The 23,988-nt window shown below is 41.1% G+C and overlaps 1 protein-coding gene across 3 annotated transcripts in view; it reads left to right on the top strand.

Moving 5' to 3' along the window:
• LOC116311793 (nuclear factor 7, brain-like) overlaps nt 1-23,988 on the top strand; it is a 42,850-nt gene that overhangs the window by 5,258 nt on the left and 13,604 nt on the right. The window contains exons 1-3 of one of the 3 annotated variants that reach the window (XM_039608332.1): nt 7,811-7,916; nt 15,403-15,507; nt 15,609-17,369. In XM_039608332.1, the coding sequence (XP_039464266.1) occupies nt 15,626-17,008 (1,383 nt within the window). In that variant the 5' untranslated portion in view covers nt 7,811-7,916; nt 15,403-15,507; nt 15,609-15,625 and the 3' untranslated portion in view covers nt 17,009-17,369. Of the gene's footprint in view, nt 1-726; nt 733-7,810; nt 7,917-15,397; nt 15,508-15,608; nt 17,370-23,988 lie in introns of those variants that run through there. The other 2 variants (XM_039608331.1, XM_031728998.2) reach the window with 2 other exon arrangements.

The following is a 23,988-nucleotide window of genomic DNA, read 5'->3' as shown; positions in this document are numbered from 1 at the left end:
AATTCGGCCTCCACTTGCTGCCTTTTATTGGGAAAACAGTTCACACATCACAGCAAAACAACGCCCACATGGTTCTAAGACAAGGCATTGTATGTATGTGTGTGAACATCTGTATGCATGTGAGAATGTGTGTGTGTGTGTGTGTGTGTGTGTGTGTGTGTGTGTGGCCTCCTGCTGACCAAAAGGGTCATAAAAGCAGGAAGCAACATCACAAGAAACCCATCTTCTAGATAGGATGTATCTGCAATAAAACACTACATCCCCCCCCAGAACCTCGAGAGGCTGGGGAGGGGGACAAAGGAATTCCTTTCATCACAGAGTTAAAACAATGTAGAGATGCTAAGCATAAAAATGACAACATTTAACAATTCACTTTAACAGTACTTAAGCCGTGTTCTCTTTTGTGTGTTGCTTATTTGTTTGCATATCATCCTGCTTTTCATCCTTGGTGTTTACATCTCAGACTCCTCGTTCCCGGTACTCAGGTTTTGGTAATGTTTTCGGTTTTTCTTCTTGTTCTTTTGTTAGATTCTCTCATTTTAGGTTTCGTTAGTTTAAATCCCCACCATGCTCTGCTTTTGTTTGTATTTGGTCATTTACAATAAATAAATTCACTCACAGCTCAGCTGTCATCAGTGCCTGCACTTGGGTCCACACCCCTCACCTTCCAATGCTCTGCCTTGCAGATCATGATACTATTAGTTAGTGATGGCCAATTGAAGCTTTCTGAAGCTTGTACAGTGGCTTGCAAAAGTATTTCTACATGAAAGACCAACACAAAGTGGTGTACACATGAGAAGTTGAATGAAAATCATACATGATTCCAAACATTTTTTACAAATAAATAACTGCAAAGTGGGGTGTGCGTAATTATTCAGCCCTCTGAGTGCAGTCAGTTGCCCATAGACATTGCCTGATGAGTGCTAATGACTAATAGAGTGCACCTGTGTGTAATCTAATGTCAGTACAAATACAGCTGCTCTGTGACGGCCTCAGAGGTTGTCTAAGAGAATATTGGGAGCAACAACACCATGAAGTCCAAAGAACACACCAGACAGGTCAGGAATAAAGTTATTGAGAAATTTAAAGCAGGCTTAGGCTACAAAAAGATTTCCCAAGCCTTGAACATCCCACGGAGCACTGTTCAAGCGATCATTCAGAAATGGAAGGAGTATGGCACAACTGTAAACCTACCAAGACAAGGCCGTCCACCTAAACTCACAGGCCGAACAAGGCGAGCGCTGATCAGAAATGCAGCCAAGAGGCCCATGGTGACTCTGGACGAGCTGCAGAGATCTACAGCTCAGGTGGGGAATCTGTCCATAGGACAACTATTAGTCGTGCACTACACAAAGTTGGCCTTTATGGAAGAGTGGCAAGAAGAAAGCCATTGTTAACAGAAAACCATAAGAAGTCCCGTTTGCAGTTTGCCACAAGCCATGTGGGGGACACAGCAAACATGTGGAAGAAGGTGCTCTGGTCAGATGAAACCAAAATGGAACTTTTTGGCCAAAATGCAAAACGCTATGTGTGGCGGAAAACTAACACTGCACATCACTCTGAACACACCATCCCCACTGTCAAATATGGTGGTGGCAGCATCATGCTCTGGGGGTGCTTCTCTTCAGCAGGGACAGGGAAGCTGGTCAGAGTTGATGGGAAGATGGATGGAGCCAAATACAGGGCAATCTTGGACGAAAATCTCTTGGAGTCTGCAAAAGACTTGAGACTGGGGCGGAGGTTCACCTTCCAGCAGGACAACGACCCTAAACATAAAGCCAGGGCAACAATGGAATGGTTTCAAACAAAACATATCCATGTGTTAGAATGGCCCAGTCAAAGTCCAGATCTAAATCCAATCGAGAATCTGTGGCAAGATCTGAAAACTGCTGTTCACAAACGCTGTCCATCTAATCTGACTGAGCTGGAGCTGTTTTGCAAAGAAGAATGGGCAAGGATTTCAGTCTCTAGATGTGCCAAGCTGGTAGAGACATACCCTAAAAGACTGGCAGCTGTAATTGCAGCAAAAGGTGGTTCTAAAAGTATTGACTCAGGGGGCTGAATAATTACGCACACCCCACAAGATTTTTTTTTAATTTTCATTGTAAGTGGGCTAAAGTAGTTAATTAAAAGCAATCTAAAATAAATGTAAATGCCATTACATGCTGCTCGTGTTCTGTTCTCAGGACAGACCTCACCATTGTAATGGCCTGGTGCCGGCGACTACCGATCCCTGCACATGTACTGTATGTACGGACAGAGTAGAGCCGTGGAGACCTGGCTTGTATGGTCTTGTGTTGCTGACAATGAATAAAGGTCTGTTGTTTAATTTAACTGACTGGCTTCGAGTTATCTGGCTAACCTCCACACCACATGCCCGCTGGACCTGCTAGCTGCTCCTTCCTTGACAGACTGCTGTTACATTATGTAGTTTTAGTTTGCATTGTTCTCCTGACTTAGAAGAAGGTGATAACTATTACACTTACTAAACTGACATATTAACATTTTTAAGTTATATAAGTGACTTATATATCATGTTTAACCTGAATAGTGAAAGATGGTGTCTGAAAACAGTGTGCCAGGAGAATGCTGTTCTCAGTGGCTCTAGTGAGCCTTGACCACCCGGTCAGGTAATGAGCTAGTGGGTAACAGCCATCTCTGAAAGCACTTTTGCAAATATGTGATCTCTTGATAAATTGAGCAGATATTTAAAGTTTACACAGTTACATTCTCACCTGAAAATATGTTAAAAGTTTATTTTGTGAGCCAGAAAGTGTAATGAGAGTAAGATTTCAAACTCTGTAGCCGTGCTCCTTCACCATTGCCACATTAGAAAAGTATTTTTATTTTATTAATTTTTTTATAAATAATACTATGATTAATACTATGCGCAATTGCGCACTGCTGGCACGGTCTCTGCGCACAAAAAAAAATCTAACCTAAATTGAAATTAAAATTAATACTTTAACAATTCTGTTTTGCAGTGTTAGTCAGTGAGTGACTGGCTGCTCCCGTATGGGATTAGAAGACCTTATCCCATAGTTCAGCCAATAATGTGTATATATGCAGCCAATCAACTTCGCTGACAGGCTATGACAGCGTCCTTATGTGCCGACACCGGTGTTTGAGCTGGCAAAGCAGCGTGGCTGATGTGGAGTGAAGCCACGTTAATGACAATGTGTACAACCACTGGAGATGTGAGCAGGACAAAGGGAACAATTCACGGAAAAACTGTGGACTTTATACCAGTTTTTAAATTGTGTTGATAGGCCACGTAAAACCAGAGCTATGATAAAAATATCTGCAATGTTTGGTTTTCTTCCTGAATACTGTCGTTGTTTATATTTACTGCGGGAAGAAACAGTAAAAACGGCGTTTTATAAGAAAAAAGGCTCGAAAGCCTGTGAGCGAAAACAAACCCCACCCCCTGTCCCTTTCCTATTCGTCCAAAAAAGTACCATGTCGACCAATCAAAAAATGACATGGCAACGTCTAGTTGTTAAGAAACGGGGGGAAGTTTTAGGAGTGACGGCGGTGTTTGAGATGTAAGAGATTTGAGACGTTTAGCGCAAATCTTGTGTAGTTAGTGTGTAGTGTAAATAGTTTGAAATGTTTATTTAAAAATGCCTTGGCTGCATTTAAAAGAAATAGCTGCAAAAAACTTTGTTGTTTCCCAAACTGAGTTACTTTTTTAAAGAACTAGATAATTAATTAATTGCCCAACACTGGTCTTTATATACTGTATTTTGCAGACAGAGAGTTAAAGGACCACAGACTCATAATACATATCAGAGCTTTATTAAAAAAATATTAAAAAAGAAAGTAAGTTGTGTTTTCAAATTTGGAGTTCAAGTTATTTTTACTTCCAATAGTGTTAACATACTACACAGGTCAATCACTAGATTTGTTTTTTAATTTTCATTGTAAGTGGGCTAAAGCAGTTAATTAAAAGTAGTCTAACATAAATGTAAATGCTGTAATTTAATTATTTTAATAAAATGTAACTTGGATGGATTAGATGCTGGCATGACCACAGTGCACACGTCTGATGTCGCTCACAGTGGTCCAAGAGATCGCTCAGGGAGTTTGTGTGTTCGCTCAGACACGTGAAAAATTAGAGGGAACACTGGTAAAGAGTAATAAGAGTAATATTGAAACTAAGTAGCTGTCGCCATTCTTGGAAACTGGAATTGGCTGGCCCGTGCAATGACTTCTGGGATAGGTTTAGCCACGAAGGATTCATCTTCCACCTAATCCATCCCTCAAATTGGAGGAAAATAAGGACGCATTCGTCGCGCCGCTGTTACGTAATCAGCCTTCAAATGCGGCCTTTGCAGCGTGTGGATTGGGACATAGCATTTCTGAGACCTGCAACAGACTGATGACCTGTCCAGAGTGTACCCTTCCTCTTGGCCCTTGGTAGCTGGAATTGACTGGACAAAAAAACAATTTTTATTGAAAGAAAAAAGTTGCATTACGTGGACAAAGTAACTATAAAAACATATATGTATAAGTAATCTTTGAATAAGGAAAGAATCATACATATTGTGAAGCTTGAGACAGCGGCAACCATAATCATTTGTCTTCCAGGGGCCAGAGCAGGCGACATTGAGGGAAATTTAAAACAGCTGGCTAAGGGTAAACATAAATTCAGTAAAATCATAATTCACATCGGCAGAAATGACACCCAGTTACGGCAATCGGAGGTCACTAAAATCAATATTGAATCGGTGTGTAACTTTGCTAAAACAATGTCGGACGCTGTAGTTTCTCTGGTCCCCTCCCCAATGTTGCAGGTCAACCTGCAGTCAGCTGAGACCGAAGAAGTCACTTGGATGAGTGACGAAACGTTTCTCCCACTGAAAACGCTATGTCCAGATGAACAGAATCAACCTTTGGAGATTTACTTACCTGGATGATTGGGCATGCATCAAGACTGTTAAAAGGGAGTTTTTCCTTCCCACTGTCGCCAAAGTGCTTGCTCATAGGGGGTCATATAATTGTTGGGTTCTTCTCTGTATCCATTATTGTAGGATCTACTGTACAATATATAGCACGACTTCTTTTTGTGATTTGGCGCTATATAAATAAAATTGAATTGAATTAAATTGAATATTATATTAGTAGTTGTAATAATGCTTATTATTTTAGCGGTAATGCAAAGTCGGAAGAGTAACACAAGTAACACAATGAACAACATAAACAGTGGACTATTATTATATTTTTATAATATTATTATTATTATTATAGTTATTGCCAGATGCAAACTTATCCCACTTGAGTATTTAGGAGGGGTTTAAGAGAGAAAGACTGAGCAGTGGAGCCTCAGGATAGCATAATAATAATAATAATAATAATAATGTTGATCGGCGTCTTGGGCGTGAGACGATGGAATTGATGGCCAGTAGTCCATTTCCCACCAGCGCCCTGGGTCCCCATCGGCTGTCCCGGATGCGGTAGCATTGGTTGATATAGCTGATCGTTGAAATATCTGGGGTCCCTCGTTGAGGAGAAGAAAGTGGCATCATCAGCGGAGATACGCTCCAGAATTGGGCAGGCGGCGGCAGCGTTCGCTTCCCTGCGCTGGTGCATTTGGAAGAAGAACAACATCTCATTGGTGACAAAGATCCGCCTTTACTGAACCCTGATCCTGCCCATTCTGCTTTACGGCACGGAGACGTGGACAATGCTCAAACACGACCTGAGCAAGCTCGAAGTTTTCCAAATGCGTTGCCTTAGATGCATTCTCGGCGTTTCACTTCGCGACCGTCATTCGAAGGACACCATCCTCACCAGCTGCAGCAGCCAACCGACGATCGGCGACCTAATCCAGCGCCAACGACTCCGTTGGTTTGGCCACATTTGTCGAATGGACCAGAGCCGCTACCCCCATGGCCTACTCTGGTTGACCCGCCCCACCGATTGGAGGGTGCATCGAAATGCACCAAAAAAGACATGGATGAAACAAATCCAGGATGATTTGAAGGCACTTCGACTTGACCTCGAGCAGGCAAGAACCATCGCCTTAGATCGAAAAGCGTGGAAGATAATTGTTGGTTAAGCAAGAGAACCTGCGGCACCTACAGCAGCGTACTGGTTGCGCGGCCGACCACCGCCGCTGGTCGGCCGCTAAAGGACAATAATAATAATAATAATAATAATAACAATAACAATAACAATAACAACAATAATAATAATAAATACTGCATCAAATCAACAAACAACAATATTTAATGACCATAATAAAAATTAAATTCTGAACTCTCAAAATGTTGCTATAACACTATATTTGGTTCAGAAGTTCTTGCACATCATCTTTTATACTCCTCATGGCTTTAAAAGAAAATATTTTTCGCAGGGTTAGTTTTCGTTTTAATTGCAGTAGTAGTGCAGTAGTCATAGCAGTCATACCACGTTATTATTGATATAATTAGCACTTAAAAAAGCAGCCCCTGTTTTTGTACACTAATGCAGAAATGAGGTAACTAAACCTCAAAAAAAAAAAAGAAAAAAAAGCAGAAGTAAACCACATTATCTAAAACTTTAAAACAACCATAGGGACAGAGATGTGATGTGATATCAAGTTCACCTTTCAGCCAACAAAACTAAAGATAAATCAACAAACAGCACGGCTACAAGGCTGAACTAACTCAACAAGTAACAGTTGAAGCACAGTTACTGCTGACCAACAAGATCCTGAATCTCCTCTTTCGGTCTGCACAGTGTTGTCTCAAGCTACAGTTGTCCCCAACCAACACAACTTGTCTTAACGTAGGAGCTTCTAATGCAGTATTTCTCTTTTGACTTCTTATAAAGGGTGGGACTTAATTTTCCTCACCAACAGGAAGTTAGAATTGACTGATTCAGCCAATCAGACTACAGTTTGAGGAAAATTACTGACAAGAGACTTAACATGAGAGGAAAGAGTAGGTAATTCTAGGAAAGGTGAGCTGGATGTTAACACCTGGAGAGGCTGAAATGATAAACCTGTCGATAGATCTTCAGTTGGGCAATGAGCTGATGGAGGCAGGCATTCTAGCCAGCCGGGACTTATCGGAGGACACGCCTCCAACCATCTGCCTAGAAAGAGGGGTGGGGGGAGAGATAGATGAATGTATGAATTACATTAACTGATGAGCTTCTAATTCATTATTGCTCTCTTGACGTCTTACAAAGGGGTGGGATTTCATTTTCCTCTCCAATAGGAAGTTAGAATTGACGGACTGATGGAGGCAGGTATTCTAGCCAGCCAGTACTTATTGGAGGACACGCCTCTACCAATCTGCCTAGAAAGAGGGTTGGGGGGGAGCAGTGGAGGAATATATGGATTACTGACAGCATTGCCTACATATGCCTACATATTTTTCTCTTGAACCCAAAAGCATCTGGGTACATCAAAATATATTTAAAAAGATCTCAGAAAACATTTCATCTTAAGACACTTTTTCACTCAGAGGATGTTTCCCAACACTTCAGACGAGGATGACGTAGAGATATGATTGACCCTTGTAAAAACAGGGCGGGTCATGTTCAGGAGCCGAAACTCCTAAACCCTTCATCCAGTTTAAGTGTGGATACCCTCAAATGCAGCTGTGAGTCTAGATGTCTGTGTCCATTATATAACTATAATTGAAATGTGTTTCAGTAAGCAGGTAAAAAAAACTAAACCTCACAGTTTCAAAATAAATATGGACCCAACTGTGCATTATTGAGCCATAAAAGCACGTCAATAATTAATGTGGACTTCGGTATGTCACACACTCCCATCTGTTTATGTGTATGTGAGAAAGAGAGTGAGTGTGAGGGGATGAGCCGAAGGAGAGCTGCTCAGACTTTGTCCTTTTTGAAAGGAAACGGTCAACATTAGCTACCACGCCAGCGACGCCACAAACAGCTGAGGATCTTCACACCAGCCAGTGAGTACAAACTGGGAGACCTGGTGGGTGGGAAGACAGTCCTAACATTTACTGCCAGTTTCTCTTTATTGACCTGGCTCTGTTCACTCTGAGCAGATATCTGTCTCTGGCCTCACCTGTGACATCATAACAGGGCCATTGTTTATATACAAGGTAAAAAATGGTTGTTCAGATATAAATGAGGCTGGCACTTAAACACCACTGCTTAAGGCAACAAGAATTTTATGATTTATCAATGTTAATGGAAATGTTTCATTGTTAGTGTGATCGGCTCCAGCTGTGCTTACTCTGCTGGACTTTGTTAAAGTCACTCCAGGAAGTATTCAGAACTACTGGTACGATGTTACAAGCTGTATCCCAATTCAGGGTCTGCATTCTTCAAGGCCGCATTTGAAGGCCTTTCAAGTTACACACTATGAAAGGCAGCAACAAGTTTAATATTCAGAAACCTAAAGTATGTATCAGCAGCAGAATGGAGCTAAAAATAAATGTTTGTTTCAGTTCTATGAAGCTTTGAGTATTTTGGATTAGTAGTACGGCTGTATTTGTTGCATCATATTGCTGTAATTGTTTATATGCTTTATATATTCTGAGGTAAGTTGATCTATAGTGTTACATCATATTCTATAAGAATGTTATGTGTTCGTATACTTTCTGCCAGTTTGACCCATTTAGCAGAAGTCAGCCTGTTTAAGGCTCTGATATCTATTCTGTATGACTTAAAGCAGTTATGATTTTCGCACCCATTAAAGGGATATTTAATATATCAGTCTACTCTTCATTTTATCAGAAACAATTATCACAGCTCGCACATTTTCTTTTCTTTTTACACATATGTAAGCATTCAGACAGATTTAGTAATGCCAACATTACGTGAGACCGCAAAGGCTGGGTCCTCTGAAGGAAGCAGACCCTGAATTGGGATACAGCCACAGTCCTCACTGAGGTTTTCATGTAGGTCATTTGTGGGATGGGCCGCCCAGCATTTCCTGATTTTGTTTTTTAAAGTACTGATGATGTCATGTCTGACATCAGCAGGTAAAACCAAAAGGAGTTTTTCTCCCCCATAGGAAGGATTCCAGCGTTGCTGCCTCTTTCTGTTGTTACTGTTTATATGATTATTGGGTTAATTGATTATAATAAAGATTTATTTTGTGTTAATCACCTCTGCCTGGCGTCCTTTTCATTCCAATCCGGATCCAATTGTTACTGTCCCCCACCCTCTTCGTCTAGCATTCATGTGGGGACAGTAACAGCCACGATAGGTGAAACTGGGGAGCCCATGGCACACCCATGTTTCTGCCTGTAGAACTGACCCTTCTATGTGAAGTAGGTGGAATGAAGACACAGTTCCAAAAGCAAACACACTTGGTCGATGCTGAGAGTGGTCCTGTTGCTGAGGTTGGTGTCATCCTGTAATCTCTTATGAACTACCTCCAACGCTTCCGTGACTGGGATGCAAGTGAAGAGAGATAGAACGTCGTACGAGACCATGGTTTCATCTGCCTCCATAATGACATCTCTCACCTTCCCAACAAAATCCAGGGTGTTCTGGATGTGGTGTTCAGAGCTGCCCACCAGCAGGTTGAGGATCGAAGCCAGAAACTTGGAGATGTTATAGCTGACCGAGTTGATCATTACACAATCGGTCTAAAAGGTGCACCTTGTTTGTGCATCTTTGGTAAACCATACAGACTTGATGTAGATTCCCCTGGGTACAGCCTGTGGTACAAGGTCCGGTCAATAGCCTTATCTTGTTCTAACTGCTTCAGACAGTCTATCACCTTCTTCCTGTAACCTCATCCTGGGTCTCGTTTCAGGGGCTCATAAGTATTTTCGTCACAGAGTAGTGACAAAATCTTCTCATGATAGTCTTTCTGGTTTATCAAAACTGTGCACCTACCCTTGTCTGCCGGAAAGCTGATTATGTTGTTGTCATCACTAAGTGATGCGAGTGCCTTCCTCTCCTCCATGGTGATGTTGGATGCTGGGGGCTTTGCATTGCTGAGACAGGCTGAAACTTTCGTCCGTAGTTGCTCTGTTTCCACTTCTGCAATATTGTTGTTTCTAAATTGCTGTTTCTCTGGCTGTGATCAGTCCAATATAGTTATGCAAATTCTCATGATCATTGATCAACAGCCACTGATCAAAACCCACTGATCAATGGCCATGAGTACCATTGACAGAGAGTTGGGGAAGGGCTGCAATCACAGCACTGTAAGATGCTATGTATATGTAATTATTGATTAGGTTGTTTAATATTTCCACTAAATACTATTTAGAATATCAGAATAGGGAGGATGGTGTAGGTTTAAATTTATTATATTGATACATACCAACAAGACAGTGTACCTCACTGTCTCAACATTGTTGGTTTTTATTCAAAGGCTTTATGGATTTTCCTCTAATACCTGGTGAGCCGGTCTCCAGTCAAAATGCACGGGCCGATTTTTTGTCCGAGTCCAGCCCTGCCTGTACTTGTCAATAGATTGCGGAGTCCTGCCATGTTGAGTTAGTTCTCCTGTGTGGTGCCATACACTTAGCCAGAGGTTGTTGGTTGTTGGTTTCCTATTGTCGATCACAGTTATGACAATTTGCATATTAATGATCAAGAAACTGACATCACAACTAGAGATGGCACGATAACCCTTTGTCTGATACCGATATCATAAATTTGGATATCTGCCGATACTGATATGAATCCAATATAGTTTATTTTATAATCAATAAAACAGTTTTTTAATGTCTTGTATGGGCTCAAAATGTGGTCATAAATATTTTGTACCTGTAAATCAGGATTTGTATGTGTGAAAAGAATTTGTGTGTGCGTAAAAAAGTTTTGTGTGACTCTCTGCAAGTTACAAGTACGAATTTTGACCCCATTGTTCTTCCTTTCATCTGATTGGTCAATGTCATGTCAATCACAAATGTAACAATCCAATCAGAGAACAGATGGGTTTGGCTGCCGGAGGGGCGCTTTTTTGAACTGCAGGTCCTTGAAGGGAATAAATGCCCTCTTACATGCTAACCTAGCGTTTTCCTTCATCACCACGAAGGACAACAGTCTGTGGTCGTCCGAGTTTGGTGATTTTTGTGTCACAGGTCTAGGTGCTTAATACAGGGACTTCCACAGCCATTTTTAACAGCGCTGCGGACCGCGCGGGGGGGGGCAGTGTTTTGAAAATGACAGTCTACACTACAAAGCTTTCTTCGTTATGAATTAGCATACATGTTTTTATTGAACATTTGAAGAACTAGCAAAAAAACCAGAAACTCCTGTAGAGGACATAAAGTCAGAGATAGAAACGACAAGAAGCAAGTGCATCTAAGTACAGGTAGAGCTGCTGCAAAAACCCACAGAGCCCAGCAGCCAGCTGCTGAAAGTTAGGGGACCTAGCTTCTATCGGATATTTATATAGAGATCCTCCAGCTTCAAACTGTATTACCCTTCAGGGACCTGCAGTTCAAAAAGGCGCCCCTCTGACAGCCAAACTCATCTGTTCTCTGATTGGATTGTTACATTTGTGATTGACATGACATTGACCAATCAGATGAAAGGAAGAAAAATAGGGTCAAAATTCGTACTTGTAACTTGTAGAGTTTCACACGTATTTTTTGGCTAAGTCCACGCACAAGTCTTTTTTACGCACACACAAATTCTTTTTACACATACAAATCTTTTTTACACACACACAAATTCTTTTTACACATACAAATCCTGATTTACAAGTACAAAACTGATTTACAAGTACAAAATATTTATGACCACATTTTGAGCCCATAGTCTTGCTGCATTTTGTACAAGTTCATACTAAAATAAAAGCAAATCAAAACACATCTATTATACTTGTATGCAAAAAAATACACTAAACCCAAAACATTTTGAGGTTAAGCAGTACTGATCTTTTTATTTAAACTATTAGCATAATTTTAAATCTAAGTATTTAAAGAAATATTGAAGAGTAATGTAAAATGCAAATTTATGCAGATTTCAAAAACTCCTTGGTTCTGAAAAAAAAGTGCAATATCAGAACATAAAAAACCTTTTATATTCAACAACTTAAAAAAAGTTGGGGTTGTAGAATGGACCTTTACAGCTCAACATAAATAGACATCCAGAATGACAGCAGTGCAAATAAATGCAAACACGGCTTCATGACACTCCTCTTTTATCAAGATGGATGTCAGTGTACGCTGTTTCCATCACATTTAACCTGAGCCTGAATTTTGTGTCATTTCTATACAAATCTTAACACAAACATGAATTTTATTTTTTTTTAACCACAAAACTGTTTAGCCATGTGTCATGCCGGGGTGGGTGTCCGTGACAGAATGGACAAACAGTATCCCACATTTTTGATTTTTAGTTCACAAACACTTCTTACAGCGACTAACTACTCCTAAAACTTTGGAGGTTTTAGCTCTATATACAGTAACGTTACAGTAGGATAAAAATAATTATCAGGCAAAATGTACTTCGTTTGTTAAAATAACCCCATCCGATACCACATGAGAATATATAAATATATAACTTTCTTTTGTAACCCTCAAACTGAATGGTAATGTAACGATACTCATTTTTCGCTTTATCACAAAACTAAAACAGTACTTCCACATGTAATTGTCTATAATGGAGGCTGAGTACACTAGATCTGCACTCCATGGTTGCTTGCGGTGCAGGGGGAGCGGGTTTTGTCAGGGATGCCTACCTTGGCACGACACCTGGTTTGGCAACACATAGCGAGGCTCCAAAATAACTCCAGACTGCCGACCAGTCTTGCACACAACAGCCTCTCTATCACCTGACACATACTGCTCAGATGTGCTAAGGTCACTACCTGGGTTACACCATGTTGCAGGTTTTGTGAGGTGCTTGTGTGATATTTAATGGATCAGATTATATTTTTTTTCTCCCCGATATCGGAATCGATAATTTAGGTTAGGATCAGACCAATAACAATAATGTATATCGGATTGGTCCATTCTTATTGTGAAATGTGATATTTAGACTCCACATATACCAGTATCATTTCCTAAATACTGCCAATACAAAGAAAGTCAGAAGAATTTTAGGCAAAATTTTAAAGATAAAAAACATTTTAGAGGTGTCACCAGTGAGAGATGAACTGGCATTTGTGTGTCATGAATCTGTGTTGTGAGGGGCGCTGCTCTTGTGGCGACCTGCAGCAGGTGTTTATTGGTGTTTTGCTTTTTTCTTTTCTTTTAACTCTGTTCTTAACCGTGTTAACTTTTAAGTGAACGGTTTCCTTGATTCATGTCTTTTGTGGTTTTTGCTGAGATGCAGATCTTTTACACCTTATTTTTATTGTCGGTGGCAATGCTCACCTGGAGTCATTCACTCTCAATTACTTGCATGCGTGAGGAACTACGTGGATTACGGTGATCCTGTTTTTCTTACGTACGATTCTTCTAATGTGTTAAAGATGGTGAGTTAGCGAACCCAGACGCGGACCTCTCATTAAAGTTGAACAATGTCTTTATTTACAATGAAGCAAAACCAGTCCACAGTTATCCACAGTGCAAGTCCTTTCAGTGATCCTCTCTCGTTCTCCCCTCGTGATACATGCTAGTGCATTGGTGTCCATAAATCTCCCAAAAATCAGCAAAGTCGCTCCTTCCGTCTCTCCATCTCGTTTGCTCCTGGGAACAGGCAAAACAAACACAATTAGCCTCCTTCGCTATCTACACTGTTTTACCACTCTCTGCGCTAGAGTCACTACCCGGCTTGGTGCAATACTCCAGCGCTGTCTGTCACTCAGCTACACCATTAAATAGTCCTGCCAACGATGGTGGATAATTGACAGCAGCTGGCGAGGAATCGGTCGCAGGTGAGGCAGCTCAGAGCGGCAGCACTTCCAGGTCGGAGGTCTCTCGTTGCTACATGACCGCGTAACAATCGCAGCGGAGCCGGAGAAAAAACAGTGAGAGAGAGGAGAACACACACACACAGCCAGGTCGACCGGTCAGGGCACCGTCCGACCCTGACATAATGCTTGAATGGATATTACTCTTGGAGGATTTATTTGCCCAGTTAAAGACTAACTTTGAAAAGCCCCTGGGCTCGAGAAAACGCGGAAAGAAAGACGGGGTGCATCAGTGTGTAAGGAAAGTTTTGAGGAAGAATCGTGTTCCTCTGCCCTCTATGATCCTGGCTAATGCCCAATTTCGTAGGAACAAGATTGATGCACTAAAAGGGAATGTGCTTCATCTATGGGAATACAGTGAGGCTCGTCTGATGGTGCTTACCGAGACGTGGCTGACCGATATAGACGGTGACGCTTCACTGCAAATCAGTGGCTTTGGGACCCCTGTCAGACTGGATTGGAACTGTGGAGTAATACACAAATCTCATGGAGGAGGGGTATGTTTGTATATCAACCAGGGCTGGTGTAATAATTTTACTCTGCCGGAAGGGTTGTGTCTTCCTGACATTGAGCTCTTGTCAGTATCTTTCAGGCCGTTTTACTTACCGAGAGAATTCCCTAAAATTTTTGTCACTGTTGTTTACACTCATCTCAAAGCTGATGTTAGAGTTGCCGCTGACGCCATTTTTAAAGTGGTACACAATCTGCAGTCCCTCTCTCCGGATGGTCCTAATTTTGTTCTTGGTGATTTTAACAACTGTAATCTTAAGAAATCACTGAACAATTTCTTTCAATGTGTCCCCCGTCCTACAAGGCGTAATGGAACTCTGGATTTGTGTTATGGACCAATTAAGGGGGCAAAAAAGTCTGTGGCTGGACCTGCACTAGGTTCTTCGGATCACAAAGATGTTCATCTCCTCCCTGCTTATAGACCTGTGATGGGAGGGAGAAGACCTGTGTGAAGCGGGCTAATGTCTGGACAAAAGACAGTTGTGTTGCCCTTCAGGGGTGTTTTGATTGCACTGAGTGGTCCCCATTTCAAGACAGCACTTCCGATGTGGATGAACGTAGTGATGTGGTGTCTAGCTACATCTCTAAAGAGCTAAAGCTAAAGACTCTGTGATTCCATCTAGAGAATTTAAGACTTTCCCCAATAACAAACTGTGACTTTCTAAAGACATCAACGATTTGATTCTTTGAAGGTGAATTGCTTTTAACGAGGGAGCCGTTAGAACTGTTAAAACATTGAGGAAGGAGGTGAGGGCCGCAATAAAGAACGTTAAGATGAGGTATAAAAATAAGATTGAGGTAGAACTCAGTAGAAACAACCTCAAGAGAGCTTGGCAGTGCATGAAAATTTACTCAGTTAACATTTTAAAATGCAAAAGTGGAATCTAGAATACATAATAGTAGAGTCCATATCACTGCTATGTGATTACACAATGTGATTAAAATAACAAAAATCTAATTTTCCTTTACACTAGACTACAGTTAAGTTATGAATTAAATGAATAATGTTATGGTAAAATATGGAAGTATAAGTTGTGTCCCCTTTCTTTCAATATTTCTTATTCCTTTCTTTTACTTTTCTCTCATTTCAGGTGAATCTGATAAACAACAACAGTCTGCTTTGAACAGCTACAGGAGAGAAAAGTGGAAAACTCCAACACTGCTGCTTCAAGCTGCTGACGCTCCACACACTGAATGTAAGTTTGAGCAAAAACACGACTCAAAGGAAGTTTCAGTGAAGGTAGTAGAGGAGGGAGGGGAGCCAGGACTGACTGTACTTCCTGTCTGCTGTTTTCAGCTTCACTCACAGACTCAATGGCTTCCAGATCAGAGGAGGATCTCTGCTGTTCGGTCTGTCAGGAGGTCTTCAGAGATCCTGTTCTTCTGTCATGTAGCCACAGCTTCTGCAAAGACTGTCTGAAGAGATGGTGGAGAGAGAGACCGACACGCGAGTGTCCACTTTGTAAGAAAATATCAGAGTATGATCCACCTTTAAACCTGGACTTACAGAACCTGTGTGAGTCGTTCTTACAGGAGAGAGATCAGAGAGCTTCAGAGGCTCTCTGCAGTCTGCACTCTGAGAAACTCAAACTCTTCTGTCTGGACCATCAGCAGCCAGTGTGTCTCGTCTGCAGAGACTCAGAAAAACACACCAATCACAGATTCAGACCCATCGATGAAGCTGCACAACAACACAAGAAGGAACTTCAGGAAACTCTGGAGCCCTTAAAGAAGAAGTTAAAGGTTTGTGAAGAGGATGAAGTGAAGTTTCATCAAACAGCAAAACACATTAAGGTCCAGGCCCGACACACAGAGAGGCAGATTAAGGAGCAGTTTAAGAAGCTTCACCAGTTTCTAGCAGAGGAAGAGGAGGCCAGGCTGGCTGCACTGAGGGAGGAAGAGGAGCAGAAGAGTGGGATGATGAAGGAGAAGATGGAGGCTCTGAGCAGAGAGATAGCAGCTCTTTTAGACACAGTCAGAGCCACAGAGGAGGAGCTGAGAGCTGAAGACGTCTCATTCCTGCACAACTACAAGGCTGCAGTGGAAAGAGTCCAGCGCTGCCCCCTGCTGGATGATCCACAGCTGCCCTCAGGAGCTCTGATAGACCAGGCCAAACACCTGGGCAACCTAACCTTCAACATCTGGAAGAACATGAAGGAGATGGTCCCCTACACTCCTCTTATTCTAGACCCAAACACTGCTCATCCAGACCTCTTCCTGTCTGAAGATCTGACCAGTGTGAGACGACGAGGAGAGAGGCAGCAGCTTCCTGATAATCCAGAGAGGATTGATTATTCCTGCTCTGTCCTGGGCTCTGAGAGCTTTAACTCAGGGACTCACAGCTGGGATGTCGAGGTTGGTGATAATACAGGGTGGGGACTGGGTGTGTTAGCAGAGTCTGTGCAGAGGAAGGGAAGTGTACGGTCTGGATTATGGGGAATAGGGTTCTATGAAGGTAAATACTCATCATTTTCACCATCAGCTGTCACTGCTCTCTCAGTAGAGAAGAAGTTCCAGAGGATCAGAGTGAATCTGGACTGGAACAGAGGAAAGCTGTCGTTCTCTGATCCTGATACTAACACACACATACACACCTTCACACACACTTTCACTCACAGGATGTTTCCATATATTTGGTCTGGTAAATTGAACGTGTTGCCATTGAAGGTGTCAGTGTCAGTGGAGCAGATGAGTTGAGGATGATGATATTTCTAATGTTGTTTCCTGTCAGTGAATTGAAGTTTTTAAACTGCAGCTTGGTTTCTTTCTGTTCCCAAAGCTTCACAAACAAGTGTAAAAATCACTAAAAAAGTGTCATAATTCAGCCACATGATGTGTCAGATGACATGGAGTAGAGAGTTTGAAGTTCTCTTTGGTCACCCTTGTTATTACACCTGAGACGGAGTAATAGCCTCAACATCCAGTGTTATAAGAGATTTATAGTGCTAAAGCTAAAGCACTCTTTTCTTTGTATACTTTGGCTAATAGTAGCTTTACTTAAAAATGTATAAATGAAATACAATATGAGAATATAATGGTAAATTATATAATGGTGAGTCTAATAATAACCCTTTCACTATAATGCCTGGGTAGAAACGGCCTTGAGAGAAATGAGGGTGTGTGCAGCGAATAAAAATGACAACACACTCTGATATCTGAATACCTAACTCCTATGGCATGTTACATTAGGTAATAAAAGGAATTGTATTGGGTAAATTGCCATTGACAAACAGTTTCAAAGAGAAAATGTGTTTGGATTAATGCCCTAATGAAATATAAATGTGTTGGAATTTCTATATTAATAACAGAAAGAAAATGTAAATAGGTATTGCAATGAAATAACCTTAATTAAAAGCAGGTGAAAGGTCAGGGAGGTAAACAGATGTTACTGGATGACTAGATATAGGTGGAGATGGTGGAGTCTTGATAGAGCATAAATTGAGGAGCACAGAGGCATCTTTGTCAGTCTCCTGCATCCTCAAAGATGAGCAGTTAAAGGACTGAAGTTCCCCGTTGGAAATTCCAGCAGAGATACCGAAGTGACTGACGGCTGCTCCAATCTGTAGACTTACAAATTGGACTTGGCTCTATCTTTGCTCATCTTCATCGTTGCCATGTTGGATTATAATTCTGTGAAAGATTTGGATTTCCATTATTCTCCGCGTGGATGGACAGCTTCTACTTTTTGTTTGTATGTATTGTCTTAGGGTCTATTTTACTTTTTTTTTTTTTTTTGCTGTCCCATTTGGTTCATTTGCCAGCAGAATTATTGTCTAAAGGCAAAGAAAGATGCCCAATGGATTTACTTTACCAAATGGACCATCCCAGCCTTGCCGTATTGGTCTATTTGATTCACCTTTTATTGTTTATTTTATTTTATTTTCACTTGTTAAATACGGGACAGACTTGACTGAGGAAAAGAAAGAGGGAAAGAAAAACAGCGGAGAAGAGGAACGGTGATAAAGGGCAAAAAACAAAAACCAACAAAATAAGCAGACAAAAAATACATATATCAATCACCTGGATCACCTGTTGAGAAAGAAAAAAGAGAAAACAAGCAAAAAAAAGAGCAATATAATAAACAACATCATGGCGAGGATCTATGTGAATATAACAGTAAATACTAAATATTAAATATTATTGTGCAGCACGTAGGATCGACGGCGCACAGTGTGCTTTGAGGTAGGAGCCAAAAAGGGTGTAGTTTGTGTGTGTGAGCACCCGTGTGTACACCTGTGAGCATGAGCACGCTTGTATTTGAAAGGTTCCTTTATGTAATGATCTGCTAGAAGGTGTGGGGAGCCACAGCCCCGTCCTCCAGGGCATGAAGCAGGTATGGAGGAGATCAAGGCTCCAGACATCCAGAGGCCGTCAGAGCAAATGACCAAGGAAGACCAACAGAGGGGCAGCCGCGCCACTATCCTGGAAAGAGCTGAGGAGAGTCCCAAATGAGGGGTCACTCAGCAGCCATGGAGCAGAAGCCGGGGGGGTTGCAGTGACGTGCCTGTGAGCTCCGCCGGCAGCCAGCTGTGCCAGAGTGACCGAGCCCCAGGCTGAGAGGCCAAGGGCACCCCACCCCCGCAGGGGCCCAAGCGAGCCCCAGGCTCCAGGCCCTGACAAGCAGCCACCAGGAGTGAGCCCATGCGTACCTGGACACACATACCCGGACACAAAGAACCACCAATGCACCGATGTCTGAGGGCGTCCGCCACTGGAAGGGGAAGTGGGGGGGGGAGTTAGGCCTCCATAACCTTGGAGGGCCTGAGATGTCCCTAGAGAGGTGGCGTCTGATACCCGACCTGACATATAGACACAAACAAACAGAGACACGCAGATACAAACATCCTTTCCCACCCTCATGCTCTCTTAGGGTCTATTTTACAATATAAAGCACCTAGCGCAAATGTTGTTGTGATTTGATGTTGTATAAATGTGAATTTAATTTAATGTAATAGTTATTTTTTATTCTACATTTGCCTTTCTCCTACTTAATTGCTTTAAAAATTTTCCTGCAATTGAAGTATAAATTGTGGACATTTCATTCTTATTCTGTTGTGAAACAGTGAAGGGATAAATCTGAGTATCATTTAATTTTAGTTTAAATAATCTTTAGAGGTTACTCCAGCTTATAAAAATAAAAGTCTCCTGGGGCCTACTGGAACCTCTAAAACAATCCCAGTTTAACAAGTGCCACAATCTAGAGGGGAGCTTCCACTAACAGGTGTAGCTGATGAGGCTGGACCTGCTCAGGTCCCCAGCTCTTATTAGAGAAGGGGGAAAGACACCTGGATTTTGAACCATTTAGTACTGGGCGAGCTCCATTACCACTCATCAGCTCCATCCAAGCTCTGCTACCTGCTGGGTAAGACTCTTAGGACCATTCATTAGAAATTCTTCAAAAAAGACCCAGACCAGACGTCTTGTATTGGGTGCTGAGCCACAGATCGACAGTTGGTGGTATGATTTAAAATCCACCATGTTGATGCTAGAAGTTAGAAAGTTATCTGACAAACCAGGAGCACACTGTTTATTTTAATGGCAGTTTCTCATTGACATATAATGTGTGGAATATTTCAAGGTAGCTGTTTGAAACCATGATTTCTTTCATTTTTTTTATTAATAATCTTCTGTTTGTATTAAAAAGGTTCAGACTGCTGAGTTTACAGATATCTTAACAAAATGTGGCGCTAAAGCTTCACAAATTAACTTAAAGGCTTAAAAGGATGTTGTAGAAAACTGAGTGACAGAAAATAACCTTGTGTTAAATGTTACTAAAACAAATGTCTTGATGCATGCTCAAGACACCAGGTGATGAAATAGTTATGTTCAACAAAGTGTTGAAATCACATCTTTTCTGTTGTGTGCTCTGGTCCAGCGCTTCAGCAGGAGATGTTTAAAAAAGTACAAGGAGCTCAAAATACTCATGTCAGAATACTTTATTAATCCCGAAAGTATTCAATGAGATGTGTAGTAATATATGTTGGATACTACGCTCTTTTCAGTTTAATCAGAAATCAACAGCAGATGAGTGTATTATTTGCAATGCTCTTTTCTGATTTCAGTCAACATTGTCATCAAGTAAAATTTGTAACAGAAAGGAGGCTCACATTTTGAAAAGTGAAAACAAATACTCCAGAGAAAACAGTAACTTACTGTTATAGTTATTCATGGTGAAAATCTTATTAAGTTAGAGCACTACAACAGTATTTCTAAAATCACCAGAGCTGTAAATAAGTTGTTCTGTATAAAAAGACAGAGTGTGTATGAGCTGTGTACAAAAATGACATTTATAACCTGATGATGGAACTAAAGAACAAGAATGGAGATGAGATATGTAAAAACAAAATTAAATGGAAATTACACTGGAGAAGAATAATGTTTATTAGAACGATGTAGTGCTGTATGAAAACTCTGGAAAGAGAGACTGAAGTTCCCCCGGCCATCATTGTGATGGCGAGTGTTGGAGTGCTGAAAAAAAGCTTTTCCAATCTGCTAGTAAGTCGAACATCTTTATTCCAACTCAATGATAAATCGTATATGTAAGTTTGATCAATATGTTAGCAGATTTCTAGTCTGAGTATCATCGACCTTTTATGTCTGAGTTTGAGAAGATAAGAACTGTGTCACACAATGTTCCCTCTAAGCTGCGCACGTGCGCAATTGCGCACTGCTGGCACGGTCTCTGCGCACAGAAAATCTGCGTTGCGCACAAAAAAAATCGAACCTAAATTGAAATTAAAATTAATACTTTAACAGTTCTGTTTTGCAGTGTTAGTCAGTGAGTGACTGGCTGCTCCCGTATGGGATTAGAAGACCTTATCCCATAGTTCAGCCAATAGTGTGTATATATGCAGCCAATCAACGTCATTGACAGGCTATGACAGCGTCCTTATGTGCCGACACCGGTGTTTGAGCTGGCAAAGCGGCGTGGCTGATGTGGAGTGAAGCCACGTTAATGACAATGTGTTCAACCACTGGAGATGTGAGCAGGACAAAGGGAACAATTCACGGAAAAACTGTGGACTTTATACCAGTTTTTGAATTGTGTTGATAGGCCACGTAAAACCAGAGTTATGATAAAAATATCTGCAATGTTTGGTTTTCTTCCTGAATACTGTCGTTGTTTATATTTACTGCGGGAAGAAACAGCAAAAACGGCGTTTTATAAGGAAAAAGGCTCGAAAGCCTGTGAGCAAAAACAAACCCCACCCCCTGTCCCTTTCCTATTCGTCCAAAAAAGTACCATGTCGACCAATCAAAAAATGATATGGCAACGTCTAGTTGTTAAGAAACGGGGAGAAGTTTTAGGAGTGACGGCGGTGTTTGAGATGTAAGAGATTTGAGACGTTTAGCGCAAATCTTGTGTAGTTAGTGTGTAGTGTAAATAGTTTGAAATGTTTATTTAAAAATGCCTTGGCTGCATTTAAAAGAAATAGCTGCAAAAAACTTTGTTGTTTCCCAAACTGAGTTACTTTTTTAAAGAACTAGATAATTAATTAATTGTCCAACACTGGTCTTTATATACTGTATTTTGCAGACAGAGAGTTAAAGGACCACAGACTCATAATACATATCAGAGCTTTATTAAAAAAAAAATATTAAAACAGATATAAAAGTTGTGTTTTCAAATTTGGAGTTCAAGTTATTTTTACTTCCAATAGTGTTAACATACTACACAGGTCAATCACTAGATTTTTTTTTTAATTTTCATTGTAAGTGGGCTAAAGCAGTTAATTAAAAGTAGTCTAACATAAATGTAAATGCTGTAATTTAATTATTTTAATAAACCATGTAACTTGGATGGATTAGATGCCGGCGTGACCACAGTGCACACGTCTGATGTCGCTCACAGTGGTCCAAGAGATCGCTCAGGGAGTTTGTGTGTTCGCTCAAACACGTGAAAAATTAGAGGGAACATTGGTAAAGAGTAATAAGAGTAATATTGAAACTAAGTAGCTGTCACCATTCTTGGAAACTGGAAATGGCTGGCCCGTGCAATGACTTCTGGGATAGGTTTAGCCACGAAGGATCCATCTTCGACCTAATCCATCCCTCAAATTGGAGGAAAATAAGGACGCATTCGTCGCGCCGCTGTTACGTAATCAGCCTTCAAATGCGGCCTTTGCAGCGTGTGGATTGGGACATAGCATTTGTGAGACCTGCAACAGACTGGTGACCTCTCCAGAGTGTACCCTTCCTCTTGGCCCTTGGTAGCTGGAATTGACTGGACAAAAAAACAATTTTTATTGAAAGAAAAAAGTTGCATTACTTGGAAAAAGTAACTATAAAAACATATATGTATAAGTAATCTTTGAATAAGGAAAGAATCATACATATTGTGAAGCTTGAGACAGCGGCAACCAAAATCATTTGTCTTCCAGGGGCCAGAGCAGGCGACATTGAGGGAAATTTAAAACAGCTGGCTAAGGCTAAACATAAATTCAGTAAAATCATAATTCACATCGGCAGAAATGACACCCAGTTATGGCAATCGGAGGTGACTAAAATCAATATTGAATCGGTGTGTAACTTTGCTAAAACAATGTCGGACGCTGTAGTTTCTCTGGTCCCCTCCCCAATGTTGCAGGTCAACCTGCAGTCAGCTGAGACTGAAGAAGTCACTTGGATGAGTGACGAAACGTTTCTCCCACTGAAAATGCTACGTCCAGATGAACAGAATCAACCTTTGGAGATTTACTTACCTGGATGATTGGGCATGCATCAAGACTGTTAAAAGGGAGTTTTTCTTTCCCACTGTCGCCAAAGTGCTTGCTCATACGGGGTCATATAATTGTTGGGTTCTTCTCTGTATCCATTATTGTAGGATCTACTGTACAATATATAGCACGACTTCTTTTTGTGATTTGGCGCTATATAAATAAAATTAAAATTGCAGCCAACCGACGATCTGTGACCTAATCCAGCGCCAACGACTCCGTTGGTTTGGCCACATTTGTCGAATGGACCAGAGCCGCTACCCCCATGGCCTACTCTGGTTGACCCGCCCCACCGATTGGAGGGTGCATCGAAATGCACCAAAAAAGACATGGATGAAACAAATCCAGGATGATTTGAAGGCCCTTCGACTTGACCTCGAGCAGGCAAGATCCATCGCCTTAGATCGAAAAGCGTGGAAGATAATTGTTAGTCAAGCAAGAGAACCTGCAGCACCTACAGCAGCGTACTGGTTGCGCGGCCGACCACCGCCGCTGGTCGCCCGCTAAAGGACAATAATAATAATAATAATAATAATAATAATAATAATAATAATAATAAATACTGCATCAAATCAAAAAACAACAATATTTAATGACCATAATAAAAATTAAATTCTGAACTCTCAAAATGTTGCTATAACACTATATTTGGTTCAGAAGTTCTTGCACATCATCATTTATACTCCTCATGGCTTTAAAAAAATATATTTTTCACAGGGTTAGTTTTCGTTTTAAATGCAGTAGTAGTGCAGTAGTCATAGCAGTCATACCACGTTATTATTGATATAATTAGCACTTAAAAAAGCAGCCCCTGTTTTTGTACACTAATGCAGAAATGAGGTAACTAAACCTCAAAAAAAAAGAAAAGAAAAAAAAAGCAGAAGTAAACCACATTATCTAAAACTTTAAAACAACCATAGGGACAGAGATGTGATGTGATATCAAGTTCACCTTTCAGCC

Source organism: Oreochromis aureus, linkage group 3, assembly GCF_013358895.1.
Source record: "Oreochromis aureus strain Israel breed Guangdong linkage group 3, ZZ_aureus, whole genome shotgun sequence".
Lineage (NCBI taxonomy): Eukaryota > Metazoa > Chordata > Actinopteri > Cichliformes > Cichlidae > Oreochromis > Oreochromis aureus.
The sequence above is the reverse complement of the archived record's forward strand: the minus strand, read 5'-3'. Positions and strand labels throughout refer to the sequence as shown.